The sequence below is a fragment of the Microtus pennsylvanicus genome, chromosome 2 (genome assembly GCF_037038515.1).
Source record: "Microtus pennsylvanicus isolate mMicPen1 chromosome 2, mMicPen1.hap1, whole genome shotgun sequence".
Classification (NCBI taxonomy): domain Eukaryota; kingdom Metazoa; phylum Chordata; class Mammalia; order Rodentia; family Cricetidae; genus Microtus; species Microtus pennsylvanicus.
The window spans coordinates 132,317,826-132,332,091 of NC_134580.1; the positions used below are offsets into that span (position 1 = coordinate 132,317,826).

Sequence of the window (14,266 nt, forward strand, 5' to 3'; positions counted from 1 at the left end):
AGACCAGCATGGGAGCTGAACAGGCCTCGCATGCGGGTTCTCTCTTCCGAGTAAGATGTGCGCAGCTGCAGCTGAAAAGGCCCGCTGGCCAGTGTCTAGACCATTGCACCTCACTCCCCTCCAGCAGCAATGTGGCCCAGGCTCAGGTTCCCGGTGGACAAAGTGGGTCCAGGGAAAGAGGGGCTGTTGGAGACTCAGATCTTATTCCATGACGGCGCTATATGGTTGATGGTAACGGCATCATTATGATGGTATGAGGTCTTCCCACACCAGGTCCTCAGGGTCCACGAGTTCTCAGAACTGTGTCACTAGCCCTGTAAGCCCCACAAATCCTGTGTCTCAGTTCCCCAGAATAGGCGTTTGCCTTCTGTAGCCCCATTTCCTGAGTAGTATGCCTTCATGAGGCGGGAGGGGCGATGCGAAGGCCTGTATATAGCCTTTGTTACTCAGCTCTGTGTTCTATGGACAACGCCCCTGAACCTATGTGCAAACTCCTCCAGTGTGACCCTACTGACCCCACTCAGGACTAGGCCAGGGCTATCAGACTGCTTGGGCTCAGAGATGGAGAGTGTCTCACCTAAGACCACCCGGCCTGCTTTCTGCTGAAGTATAACTGCAGTGGCTTGGAGCTTCCCTCAGGCATAGTCAGACATTCTCAGCAGAGGATCCTTCCAAGCCCCAATCCATGGACAGGCGTCATGGGTGTGAGGAAGGTATGGCTTTGGGGAGAGCGCTAACATTCATTCCATCACCTTTCCCATAAACAAGAAATTCCTTAGCATTGTCGGGAGCCAATAAAAGACGGGTAGCGGGGATGTCCTCACCTCTTTCCAGCTGTTGTCTTGCTTCTCCAGGTCTGAGTGCTTCAGGACCCAGGGTTCGGCAGCCTTCTGCAGCTGAGAAAGGGAAAGAGTGTGGGTGAGTGGGTGGGTGGACAGGGCTACTCGGAGCAGGGTGACTCAGCAGGCTCAACTCTATAGCCCTCATAATCCACACCATGGCCTGGCATTAGCTTCTCAGTACGTAGCGGATCTGAGCCCCCACAAGTGGATTTGGAAAACAGTAAATAACACGCAGCTACTGGCAGGCATCTTCCTGACATGGCTAGCAGAGTTAACAGTCGCTACTTAGCCTATGGTAGAGTTCCTAGAACAGCTAGGCAGAAAAGCAATCGCTATTGCACGTAAGGGACCATGCTGCCATCTGCCATCAAGGGCCAGTCGTCAGTAACAACCCACTACTTCCTGCTGAGGCCTGAGGCGACCCTGGGAGCACCATCGCTTCCAGAGTGTCCATGTGCATGTGTCCATCAGTTCATTTAATCCTCAAAGCGACCACAGGAGCAGGCGTGACTGTGATTACTTCCACATCACAGGTGAGAGGATAAAGACAAAAGGAAGGGACTGGGCTGGCTTCCACACCCAAGATCCGTTACCGTCTACGCAGCTCGGAATTCGTGCCTCCGTCTACGCAGCAGCCATGCCGCCGTACACCATTGTCTACTTCCCAGTTCGAGGGCGCTGTGAGGCCATGCGCATACTACTGGCTGACCAGGACCAGAGCTGGAAGGAGGAGGTGGTGTCCATAGATACTTGGATGAAAGGCTTGCTCAAGTCCACCTGTCTGTATGGGCAGCTCCCCAAGTTTCAGGATGGAGACCTTACCCTGTACCAATCTAATGCCATCTTGAGGCACTTGGGCCGATCCCTTGGGCTTTATGGAAAAGATCAGAAGGAGGCTGCCCTGGTGGATATGGTGAATGATGGGGTGGAAGACCTTCGCCTGAAATACATCACCCTCATCTACACCAAATATGAGGAAGGGAAGGATGACTATGTGAAGGCCCTGCCTGGACACCTGAAACCTTTCGAGACCCTGCTGTCCCAGAACCAAGGAGGCAAAGCCTTCATCGTGGGTGACCAGATCTCCTTCGCCGATTACAACTTGCTAGATCTGCTGCTGATCCACCAGGTCCTGGCCCCTGGCTGCCTGGACAACTTCCCCCTGCTCAGTGCCTATGTGGCACGCCTCAGTGCCCGGCCCAAGATCAAGGCCTTCCTGTCCTCCCCTGACCATTTGAACCGTCCCATCAATGGCAACGGCAAGCAGTAATGTAGGGAGAGACCGGAGCTGCCTGTCCTCCTTTCCCCAGCACTAATAAAGTTTGTAAGACAGAAAAAAAAAAAAAAAAAAAAAAAAGGAAGGGACTGGCCCAGATGTGCGCAGCTGCAGTAGCAGCTGGGATTCCAAGCACTGCACCATCACTTAGCTGGAATTCCTCCTTGGCTTTACAACTGACTCCCACAAGGGGTGACTCACCCCAATTTCCCCAAGGCTTTCCCAGTGTTAGTAAGGTTTATGTCCCCCCAAACCTTGTAGTTCTGAAAAAGCAAGAAGGTTCCAAGGGTAAAGTGGGAGTCCTAAGCAAAGCCAGGATGGCTGGTCACCTGTTTGCACTTGAACCTATGACTCAAACTTTGCTTCGGAACCCAAATAAAATGGGCGTGGGTAGGGTACCAAAGTCACCTCAACACGAATGAACAGAAACAGAAATTTAGATGAAGATGCTAAACCAAGGCCCAGGCAGGGGGCCAAGGAACACTGTGCCACTCCAGTAACTAGCTCTTTTATTCCCATGGTTGCCCTGAGGGATGAGAAGGTCAAACAGCCATCTTCCTTGTGCAGACAAAGCTGGGAGATCAGAGGGTGACTTTACTAGGCTAGGCCTTCTGATCAGGAGCCCCTTTGTCGTCTGAATGAAAATGCCCCCAGAGGCTCATTGGGAGTGGCACTATTAGAAGGTGTGGCCTTGTTTGAGTAGATGTGGCCATATTAGAGGAAGTGTGTCACTGGGGATGGGTTTTGAGGTTTCAAAAGCTCAAGCCAAGCCCACTGTCATTCTCTCTTCCTGTTGCCTTTGGATCAGTATATAGAACTCTCAGCTACTTCTCCAGCACCATGTCTACCTGTGAGCCACCATGCTTCCCACCATGATGATAACGGACTGAATCTACGAGCCAGCCGCAATTAAATGTTTTCCTTTACAGGAGGTGCAGTGATAACGGTGTCTCTTCACAGCAATAGAACACTGACTAAGATACCTTCCTGCTGCCCTGCAGGCTGTTTGACTAGACTGGTTTCACTGGGAGCACAGCTAATACGGATGTGAGCACTGATGCCGGTGATCCTAGCTCTGGAGAGGCTGAAGAAGGAGAACCGAGCATTCCAGGCTGGTCTGGGACAACTACTAAGTGAGGAACACTGAGTCTCAGTCTCAAAACAAACAAGTAAAGCAAAAAATGAAGAAAAGTAGGAAGGGAGGAAGGGGGAAGAAAATACGAGAAAGATGATGCAACTTTGGGTGTCCTGGTTTGACTGAGGGAAGCAGGAGATCAGAACTAGGAAGTCAGAAAATTCCACACAAGGTCCCTGCTGGGAAACGAAGTGCAGGACTCACTCAGTACCTATGAGACAGGAGGTCCCAGCTGTGTGTCTGCTGATACCCCACTAAACATGGCATGGATTTGGCTTAATGATTCCAAACCATTAGGAAATAATGTGACAAGAAGGGATCGTTCCACAGGCAGAAGTGGCCGGATGAGGCGAAGGGCGCTCTGCCAGCGTTCCACACACCACAGGGAGCGTGCTTTCATTAGTGGGTGGACCAGCCTGAATCTGCCACACAGACATCAAGGAAACGGGACCCTTAGGAGTGCGACCCTGGAGAAAACCTAGTCCCTGGCAAGAGGTCAGCTCATGCCATATGTTGGGGCTGGAGAGACGGCTCAGCCGTTAAAAGCACTTGCTGCTTTTCCAGAGGACTCAGGCTCAGTTCCCAACACCCGCATGGCAGCTCACAACCATCAGTAACTCCAGTTCCAAGAATCCCAACACCCTCTTCTGGACTGAGGGCATCAGGCATGGATGTGGCACATATATACACATGCAAGCAAACCACTCATTCACATGAAACAAAAATAAATATTAAAAAAAATCTGCCAGATGTGAGGTTCCTGCCATGTTTTCGTATAGTTAAGCGGGACATTTTGGGTCATTTTGCTAATCTGCAAAGTGACCTTCCAGGGTTGGGGGGGTTGGAGACTGCATTCTGAGAAGACATACAAAGAAGGTAACTCCTAGAGAGATGCTCGTCCTGGTCAGGTGAGTCCAAAGACAGGGGAGTCAAGGAAGCTGGAGAGGAAAAACCAAAGCAGGTCTGCACTGCTTTGGCTATGGTGGGGGTGGGGGTGGACACGGGACAAGCACTACACGAGATAACAATGGATGACAATGGGAAAACCCTTGAGGCCAGCCACCTTTTGACCCGCTATACATGTGAGTGCCCTTTGAATGCAGTATTGTAATACTGTATATACATGTACACGTGTAATACTGTGTATACGTGTGCACGTGTGATACCGCTTACGCGTGTGCACGTGTGATACTGTGTATCTGTGTATACATGTACATGTACATGTCACACTAGAGGGCTGCTTTCTGCCTGTTTGTTTTTTGAGATAGGGTTCCTTGTAAACCAGGCTGGCTCCAAACTCACTAGGTAGCTGAGGATGACGACCATGAACCTCTAATTCTCCTGCCTTTACCTCTCAAAGGATTATAGGCACGAGCTGCCACGCTTGGTTCCTGTGATGCTGGGAATCTGACCCAGGGTTTTATGCATGCTAGGCAGGTGCTCTACTAACTGAGAGACCTCGCCAGCTCCCCAATGAAAACATGGGACCTAGATCTTTGTGCGGAATAATGAATGGTGGAGTCAGGCAGCAGTTAAACTGAATGAGGCTCTCCACGGGAGAGGAGAGTGTGCATGCAGGAACATGATGACTCAATTAAACCAAACCAACCAACCAAACAAACAAACAAGCAGAAAACTCTCCACAGGCGTAGACCTACATAGCAAAAACGGAGGAAGCCAGACAAGAGTGTGTATTTTGTGATGTTCTAGCTCTTGGCTTCCCTCTCTTGGTCAGAGACTGCAGTTTTCCTATGGGACACGCTCTTGGCTCTTCCCTTTTGGGTTCTGGTTTTGATAGGCCCTAATATAATGGGCTTATCATGACTTGACGCCTAGCCAATGTGAACTTGCGGGGGAAACAATGTTCTTATTGCAACTGTTAAGCTGTAAGATGAGCAGGACACAGTGGCCTTACGCGAGGCTGGCAGGTGTAAGAGCGGAGCGAGCAGAGGGGGGCCTGAAAGATGGGGGCAAAGGCAATGGCTTGGCTCTCGCCTCTCTCTGAGCGCTTCTGCTGCCTGAGCGCCTGGATCCAGCCTCACCTGACTGAGGCGGTTCTGCAGCTCCTTCACCTGCTGCTCCACCTGCTGCTTCTCGCCCTGCAGCCGCTCCACCAACTGCAGCTTCTCCTGGCTCCAGTGGCGCTCGCTCATCTGCAGCTGCCGCGTCAGCTCCATGACGGCGCTGTAGGACTCGGCCAGGAGGTGCTGTTGCTCTTCGCGCTCCCTCTGCAGTGCAGCCTTCCAGTCAGGTCCGGGCCTCTCGCTGGCGCCCTTCCCAGCCTTCAGCTCCATCTGCAGGAAGACGCATCAGCTGAGCAGTGGCAGGGGACAAGGGCTCCCCACCATACCAGGGAGGCTTTGGAGACTCTCCACGCTGATTCTCCTTCCAACAGAGCTGTGGACCCCTTCTGCATACAAGTCAGACCCTGCATCTCATGCCTTTAAGCCTCTGTAAGCATTCCACATCTGGCTACAATAGGCAGAGCCTCTAGCTATTGATAACCATGCTATTTATCAACTTTTTTTTCTTCTTGGTATTCAAGAAAGTGTTTTTCTGTAAAGCCCTGGCTATCCTAGGACTCACTTTGTAGACCAGGCTGGCCTCAAACTCACAGATATCCACCTGCCTCTGCCTCTGCCTCTGCCTCCCGAGTGCTGGGATTAAAAGTGTTCGCCACCACCGCCTGGCCATACCTCCTCATTTATCTGTATTAATAACCCTACCTCTGTCTCTCTGTTCTATTCATCTACAAAACAAATAAGCTAAGCTTCCAGAGCAGTGTGATTTCTCCAGCAGAGAGCCCAGATCACCCAGCCCTAGCTTTCTGTGTATCCTTGTGTCCGTCTGTCTTTTCTTCATTCCCTTACATCCTAGTCAGGTCCATCCCGGAGCCATGCTGGATGTGGCATGCAGGCAGGTACGGAAGCATGCTGCAAGTTCACAGTGCAGCCTAGGATCCTGTCAATCTCTCTGGGTCACAGCTGAAGTCTAAGGGGTCCTGTGCATCCAAGAGCACTGCTTAGTAGCTGCCTAGATCTGACGGTCTAGATCCGGACTGGGAACAAGGAAGGAGATGTGCCCAAGAAGCGAGGCAGCTCACCTGCGAGGCATGGCCCTTGAGCTCTGCCCGCTCCGTCTCCCACGTGGCCTTGGCCTTGGCGAATTGCTGCTGAAGTTCAGTCAGACCCCGACGCTCGTCCCGGAGCAGCCAGCACAGCTCCTTCAGTGTGACCTTCATGTCAGCCAGGGTCTTGATGTACTCGTTAGGCTACAGACAGAGCAAGGCCTGGTCAAGAACTATGTGAAGGCAGGGAGGGCAGCCCTGCTACTGCTGACTCAGCTGGCAGTCCAGCTAGGGCCCTCCCGGTCTCAGTCTTGGGACAGCCGAGCTGAGCAGCTATGAATTGTTCCAGGAGCAGCTGTTCTGCTCAGATGCAGAGGAACAACCTTCCCCAGGCTTTGCAGGCCCCAGGCTGCAGGTCTCTAACCTCTCAAACAGTACCCCCTTTTCCTGGTTCCTCACACACTGTTCACCCATACCCCAGCTCACTGGAGAACCCTGGGAGGCTGACTCCATGGCTCCTCTGACCTGTGGCTTGATTTGACAGTTCTTCCTTAAGTCTAGACCACAGGGGTCTCTCTTCATGTAACCCTGGCCTGGTTGGTAGCCTTCCCCTCTCCCAGGGTCACACTGGTCACAGACCCTCCAGCACACTGTACCACACCTCTGTACCCACAGTCCTCTTGCTTTGATATGGCCTGTCATCCTCTCTGAACTCGACAAGGCTATTCACCCATGTGACGCTTCTCTGTGAAATTCTTCTCTGTACAACAAACTAACTGCTCTCCTTCCTGTGACTTCAAGTTTATCTGGCCTTCTGTTACTACCCTCGGATGACTCACATTCCCCTAGCCCTGAGCAACTGGTGGGCCGGTTCCCAGTCAATAACCATCTGCAGATCCTGTGTCCCATCAGGGCTGTGTGAGAACACAGCAGGAAGTGATCGCTAACGGATGAGGTGCACATAAGCAGGACCAGAAGGGGCTGAACACACCGTGTTCTGGGTCCAGCTGTCCCCTGTGCAGGCCTTGTTATCCGAGTGCTGGGCGTTCATCTCTTCTTCCTCCATCAGCAGATACAGTTCCTTCATGCTGTTCACCTGGTTTGAGAAACCACATTCAATGGGCTCAGCCTTCAGAGCATAGGGAAACTGGCAAGCAGGCAGTCCAGACAGAAAGGGGATGGCACAGCCATGCAGAAGGACAAGCGTCTCAAGATGAGCGAAAGCCCATCACTGACTTCCCACATCGTAACTGTGACCCTCCCTCTACCCTGGCACTGTTCAGACAGAGAGGCAGAACTCACACCCCATGCCTCCTTGTTCCCGCTCAGGGATGGGGCCGAGCTCAGCCGTACCTCCAGGAAGTCATCCTCCTCGTGGGGCAGAACCTTGCCCTGCCGCCAGCGCTTCAGGAACCACCTGAGCTTCATGAAGAGCAGCAGGAAGTTGTGCTTGAACTGCTGGGATTCCTGCACCAGTATGTTCTTCTCCTGGCTCCAGAATTTCTGCTCCAGCCTCCTTTGGAGGCTCAGACTCTGCAGCTCGAACTCCCGCCTCAGCAACGCTCTCTGCTGGTCTTCTTTCAGCTGTCAGGACAGGAGGGAACACGGGAAGCCCCAGCTGATTCCAGATCGAGATCACGGGCAGAGGGGAACAGTAATGGCAAGCGCCTACTTGTCCCTGCCAGGGCTTCTACCGATAGCAGCCCATCGTACCCAGGGATTTCTTTCTATGCTGGGGACACAGCCCAGAGACTCCCACATTCTGGGCAAGTGGTTGGCCACAGAGCTTCACCACAACCTCTGTATCTTCAGTCCTGGGAGAAGTTGTACGGGTGAAAATAAAACGTGGTACAAACCCACCTGGACTACTTTCTGGTTGAAGCTGTCAGCCTCCTCTTTCCGGAGCTGCCGCTCCTGGGACAGCTGCTCTTGCAAGCCCCGGAGGCTGTCGTGAGCCTCGGCCAGAACCAGCTGAAGCTCCTTGATCTGCAGTGGGGTGGGGGCCAGACCAGGAGTGGGGAGAGGACACAGGCTGTGGTCAAAGAACGGCAGTAGCAGGGAATCAACAAGAAGATGGACCCGGTGTCCTCTATTAGGCACAACAGGGTCCTTGCCTCAAGAGGGTCATCGAGACAGTTAAATGAAGCCGTACGCATCAAATCCTCCATGTTATAATTTTTAACATTTCTCACTTGCAAATTTACAGGGAAAATGTACTGTGGAAACTAAATTTGACTCACAAAGTTGTTCATAGTCTCTTTGACTGATTCACTTATTTTTGACTCAGCCTCACTATTTTTCACAGGCTGTCTCAAACTGCTGGGCTCCAGGCATCCTCCTGCTCTCGTCTCCCAGGAAGCTGGGGCTACAGGTGCTCGCCACCACATGCCACTTCATTGTTTATAATTAAAAATTTAGAAGCTTCTTTGTCAAAAGTCAGTTGTCCATAGGCGTGTGGATCTACGTCTGGGTCTTCGATTCCGCTGATTTGCCTGCCTGTTTTTATTACTATAGCTCTGTAGTAGAGCTTGAAATCAGGGACGGTGATACCCCTGGAAGTTCTTTTATTGTACAGGATTGTTTTGGCTATCCATTGTTTCTCATATGAAGTTCTTTCAAGGTCTGTAAAGAATTGTGTTGGAATTCTGATAGGGATTGCATTGAATCTGTAGATGGCTTCTGGTAAGATGGACATTTTACTAAGTTAATCCTACCCATTCAGGAGCATGGGAGATCTTTCCATACACAGAGGGAAAAAAAGTCAACATAACGATGCTTAACGATATTCTGCTATAGTCATAGGTTGGTGGCTACCCTGATTGTCATCAGAGAGCCTTCATCCAGCAACTGATGGAAACAGATACAGAGACCTACAGCCAAGCATTGGGTTGAGCTCAGGGAATCCTGCTGAAAAGAGAGAGAAGGGTTGTGCAAGCCGGGTGTAGGGGGAGTCAAGGTCATCAAAAGGAAACCACATAAACAACTAACCTGGGCTCATGGAAGTTCACAGGGTCTGGACAGAAACCAGGGAGCCTGCATGGGACCAGTCTAGGCCCTCTACATATGTGTGACACTTATGTAGCTTGGTCTACTTGTGGACTCCTAGTAGTGGGAGCAGAGGCTGTCCCTAACGCTTTGGCTGGCTTTGGGGAACCTAGTCCTTATACCGGATTGCCTTACCCAGCCTTAATATAAGGGGAAGGGCTTAATTCTACCACAGCTTAATATGCCATGCTTTGCCGATACCTGTGGGAGGCCTGTCCCTTTGTGAACAGAAACAGAAGTGGATTAGGGGTGGGGTGGGGTGGAAGGGAGGTGGAGGGAGGGAATGGAAGGAGAGGGGGAAGGGGAAACTGATTGGGATGTAAAATAAATGAATAAATTTAATTAATATAAAAATTTTAGAAGCAATTTAAATAAATAATGAAATTTAAAATGTGTTTAATGGGTCTACATATGCAAAAATCCACTCGGCTGTACACTTACAGATGTTGTGTTTGTATGTCATTACAGAACAGAAACACGTCAGCTGTCGACATGGTTGGTTACAAGCTGTCCTCTGACTTAGACATGCATGGTGCATGCACAGTAGAGCGTGCAGCACAATGTGCACATGCGCATCCACACACTAAATAAATACATACGTGTAAAACGTGTTTTAAAACCTCTTCTTTCGTAAGTCCAGATAGAGACTAGAAGGGAACACAGAAGGAACTTCCTGGGGTCCGTTTATGGATATAGATGCTAATTACAAAACAGGAAGATCATGAGCTCGAGGCCAGCAAGGGCTACAAAGCAAGACCCCGTCTCAAAGCACCACAGGGGAGCAAAGGACTCAGTCTGTACAAAGCCATAAGCCCCTATTCATCTTCCCGTCTTCCCTTGTCCCTCTCTGTTCCTTCCCTGCGTGTGTGTGTGTGTGTGTGTGTGTGTGTGTGTGTGCATGCACGTGTGTGTTCATGCTGGGGTTGGACTCAAGGCCCCACCCATGCTAAGCAAGTGCTTCATCACTGAGCCACAGCCCCATCCCACTGACACTTTGTTGTTAGACTCCAGGAGCAAAAAGTTTTAGACAGATGAAATGAAGTGATGCATGGGACAGGAGGATCACCTGAGCCTGTGAGTTTGAGACCAGCCTGAGCAACACAGTGAGACTCCATCTCGAAAAATAAAAAGAACACTATTAAGTCTTTCTGGTAATGGTAATGTTTATTCTAACACATTGTGCAGGAAGAGGAAAATGGAAATGGTCCCAGGCATGGCGGGTGTCCTGCTGTGAAAAAATTATGTGGCCAATAATATGACAACTTGGCACTGTCTCTGCAAGGATTTGAGGCATGTCTTGTACACATGCTCTGTATTAAAAAATTTCTGCAGAGCTGGGCAAAGTGTCATGTGCCTGTAATCCCAGCACTTAGAAGTTGGAGGCAGGAGGATGCTAAGTTTGAGGTAAGTGTGGTCTACACACTGAGACCCTGGCTCAGCAAACAAAAATCTCTTTATCACCAGGCTGCTACCCTCACACATCCTCCTTGAACTCGGGGTTGGTGCCACGTTTCAGGTTTCAGTCACAACTGCTCAGTAAGAATAAAGGGAACGGATTAAATGTGTAAACAAGCGGACACAAACAAGCTTATTTCCTTCTCGGTACCCATCTCCCCACTGGGATCAAAGCTTAGGTCTTCTGCACGGTAAGTACACAGCACTACAGTCAGTTACATGCCCAGACACCGTTTTTCCCTTTTTTTCCCCTCCTTCCCCTATGACTACTAGATTGTCCAGACCACCTCAGTTTCTAGGAAGCTTTGGTTTCCGGGGAGCATCTGAGGCTCAAAGTGCAGAGGGAACTTTTTAAGGATCAGAGAACCTTAGAAATTCTACTGACCATAAACATTGTAGGTGGGAAAGCTGGGGCCACAGGATGTGAAAGTATCCAAGGAATTACCACAGACCAGTGAGTGACATCTTGCTCAGGTCCCCTGAGTCCAAGTGACATTTCCTGGACTCTGTTCTCATCCTCACCCATAGCAGCCAGACTTTAAGCTAAAGCTTTTCATGTATCTACCTGTCAACAACCCTAGGAGGGGCTTTGTGCCTGTAGATCACACCTGACAACCCAGGAAGGGAAGTGACGTACCCAAGATCTCACAGCCTGCGTGCAGGAGATTCACAACATGAACTCAAAGAGCCTGCATAGAGAGACCATTGCCTCTCTCCTATATACATTAGTCATTTTACGATGGCCTCCAGCTCAGCATTTCTCCTGCCTCAGCATCCTGATACTGGGATTACAGGTACACACCATGTCCAGCTAAGCTTTCTCTAACTAGACCATGAGGTCGATTCAAATTCCTTACTTCCATTTTAAAAATCAATTAGTCTATTTATTTATTTATTATTTGGATTTTAGACAGGGTTTCTCTGTAGCTTTGGCGCTTGTCCTGGAACATACTCTGTAGACCAGGTTGGCCTTGGCCTTACTGTCTCTGATCCATCTGTCTCTGCCTCTCGAGTGCTGGGATTAAAAGGCATGCACTACCACCGCCCAGCCCTTATTTCCTATTTTTGTCCTGGCTGTCAGGAAGCTTAAAACCAAACAGAATGCCCAAAGCCCATAGCACCATCCTTGAAGGATCACCCTGCTTTTGAGAGGGCCCCAACTAATCTCCTTCAACCCAACCTCCGGCTTAGCCCTCCACCCACCTCAGAGGCATAGGAATCATTATCTTCAGCTCGATAAGGCCTGAAGTTCCGACTAGGGTCAGGCTTGGAGTCCAAGTCACCAGCACGGAAGGCCTCCCGGATCCTAGGCTCCCATTCCAGCAAGTCTCTGAAGTCAGATGGCTAAAGCGAGGGGCACAAGCAGAAGAGAGCCATGGGGAGACGCCCGAGGAGAGCTTCAGAAGGTCCCCACCAGGCCTCAGCTCCGTAATAGGGTTGTCCACATGAGAGTGAGGCTCAGGTGGATCGGCCTTGCAACCTGGCCCCTGTCTTACCGGGGAGCATTCCCGCCACTCAATGACGGCTTGTTGCAAAGCGGAACGCGTGGGCAAGTGAAAACAGGAATTTGTGAATGGTTGTTATGCAAAGGCTGCAGAAACAGTTCCACTGCTCTACCCCCCTGTGTGATCCCAGCTCATACTTCAGGACGAGACAAGGAGACTCAACATGGTGCTGTCCTCTTGTTTATGAAGCCATCTTAAGCAGCAACAGCAAAGCATGAGTTGAAGCTACTATATAGTACGGTGCGGTGCCATGGACGGAAATCCACTCTCAGTATGAAAACCAAACCACCCCATACTCTCCGCAGCCCAGCCCCATGGCTCTGCACAGTTCCTTGAATATACCATCTTCCTTCTATATGAGCTGAGCGTCTTCAAGAACCAGGACAAGCTCCTTGTTGATAGAAACTATGTATCTTTCTTTCAGGTCCCTCCTCTGCTTTTCATACCACATTCACAGGCTTGCCACGTTGATTAAGTCTTCCTCACTAGGCAATAAGACCCTTTGGAGTGGGAACCCTATTCCTATCTGGTTCTACCGACCACCACCAATCCTGTGCTGAGCACAAAGGGTAGGAACTAGCAACAAAGTATCCAGCAATCGGCCACGGAATACAGTGCCTGAGGAAGACGAGATCCAGCAACAGTAGCTATAACATGAAACAAAAGGAGCAAAAAGCAAGCCCAGGAGAGGGCATGTAACAGAGGTTTAGAAAGCGACCTTCCCGGACCCAGCTAGACACAAGCACCCAAAATGTGGAACTGCAACCAAGAAACTGCAGTTCAATGCTATGTCATCTTTGTTCATTTTAAAAATTTGTCTTGGGAGTTTTGGGTCGTTTCTGTCTGTGCTGGGGATGGAGCCCTTGCTGCATGCTAAGACAAGTGCCTTACCACTGAGCCACATCCCCACATGGCTGCGGCATGTGGCACCTGTACTGAATATCACCAGTCTTCATCCACAGAGGTGCTGGCAGGAAGTGGTAAGCAGGAACACAACGTATTCACTTATTTTTTTTGTCTTTGCTTCAAACATTTATGTATTGCATTTGCAATAATACTTTGCAAATTTATGATGTCTTTGCTATTTTAGTTTTTCTATATAGCACGTCATAGATATCAAGACTAAGCTTCTCAAAAACTCATTAGAAGGCTTAAAAAACACAAACATTTGCCTGAAAATTTAAAATATGGGCTAGCAAGATAGTTTAATGGGTAATGGTACTTGCTACCAAGCCTGACAAGTGAATTTGAACTGATCTCCAGGACCATCTGAGAACTGACTCCTGTGGCCAGTACCTGTCCACAATGGCTTCCCCTGACACATCCTCCACAAATAAGTGTAATAAAAATTTTAGTTACAAACGAGATAAGAAAAGAAGGGGCAGGGTGGCTGCCCTGGAGAAACGGTCCAATGATTAAGAGCTCTTGATGCTCTTCGGGAGGACCCAAGGTCAGTTCCTAACACTCACTAAGGAGCTCACAACCTCCTGCAACTCTGGCTCTGGAGGCTCCGGCACCTTCCTCTGACGTCTGTGGACACCCATACACAGGTGACATATATATACACATATGCACATAAGTAAATTTTCAAAGATGTTTTAAAAAGAGGGGGCCAGGGATGCGGCTCAATGGTAGAATACTTGACTAGTATGTATGAGGCCCTGGGTTCTGTCCCCAGCACTGGAAGAGGAGATGGGAGGGGAGGGAAGGGAAGGGAGAAAGGGACAATCTAGCAAAAACAGAGGACCTCAGACTCAACCTCCATCAGCAGTAAATGCCTGCTTGGCAGTTATTCACTGAACCAATAGGCTTATTTTATACTTAGTAAGTTGGAATAAATACATTTTTACTACCTGTTACAGCAAATAGCAGACCAAGTGAACAAAGCCAGGCACTGCTGTGTTTGGTTTGTATAATTCCATTTATATAAAGTTCAAAGAT

At 49.8% G+C, this 14,266-nt stretch overlaps 2 protein-coding genes across 3 annotated transcripts in view; one reads left to right on the forward strand and one right to left on the reverse strand.

Moving 5' to 3' along the window:
- The window catches only part of Mtcl2 (microtubule crosslinking factor 2), a 67,039-nt gene that overhangs the window by 15,569 nt on the left and 37,204 nt on the right, over positions 1-14,266 (reverse strand). The window contains exons 6-12 of one of the 2 annotated variants that reach the window (XM_075962806.1): positions 12,024-12,164; positions 8,181-8,306; positions 7,674-7,904; positions 7,312-7,416; positions 6,357-6,524; positions 5,296-5,547; positions 825-896 (exon numbers count right to left, since the gene is read on the reverse strand). In XM_075962806.1, coding sequence (XP_075818921.1) covers positions 825-896; positions 5,296-5,547; positions 6,357-6,524; positions 7,312-7,416; positions 7,674-7,904; positions 8,181-8,306; positions 12,024-12,164 — 1,095 coding nt within the window. The remainder of the gene's footprint in view (positions 1-824; positions 897-5,295; positions 5,548-6,356; positions 6,525-7,311; positions 7,417-7,673; positions 7,905-8,180; positions 8,307-12,023; positions 12,165-14,266) is intronic. The other variant, XM_075962807.1, reaches the window with a different exon arrangement.
- LOC142844386 (glutathione S-transferase P) lies at positions 1,407-2,192 on the forward strand. Its single transcript, XM_075962803.1, has one exon. The coding sequence runs from the start codon at positions 1,480-1,482 to the stop codon at positions 2,110-2,112; it is 633 nt and encodes a 210-aa protein (XP_075818918.1). The 5' UTR covers positions 1,407-1,479; the 3' UTR covers positions 2,113-2,192.

What these genes read in the sequence shown, in the direction of transcription:
- LOC142844386 (XM_075962803.1), top strand. Translation starts at nt 1,480, where the DNA reads ATGCCGCCGTACACCATTGTCTACTTCCCAGTTCGAGGGCGCTGTGAG.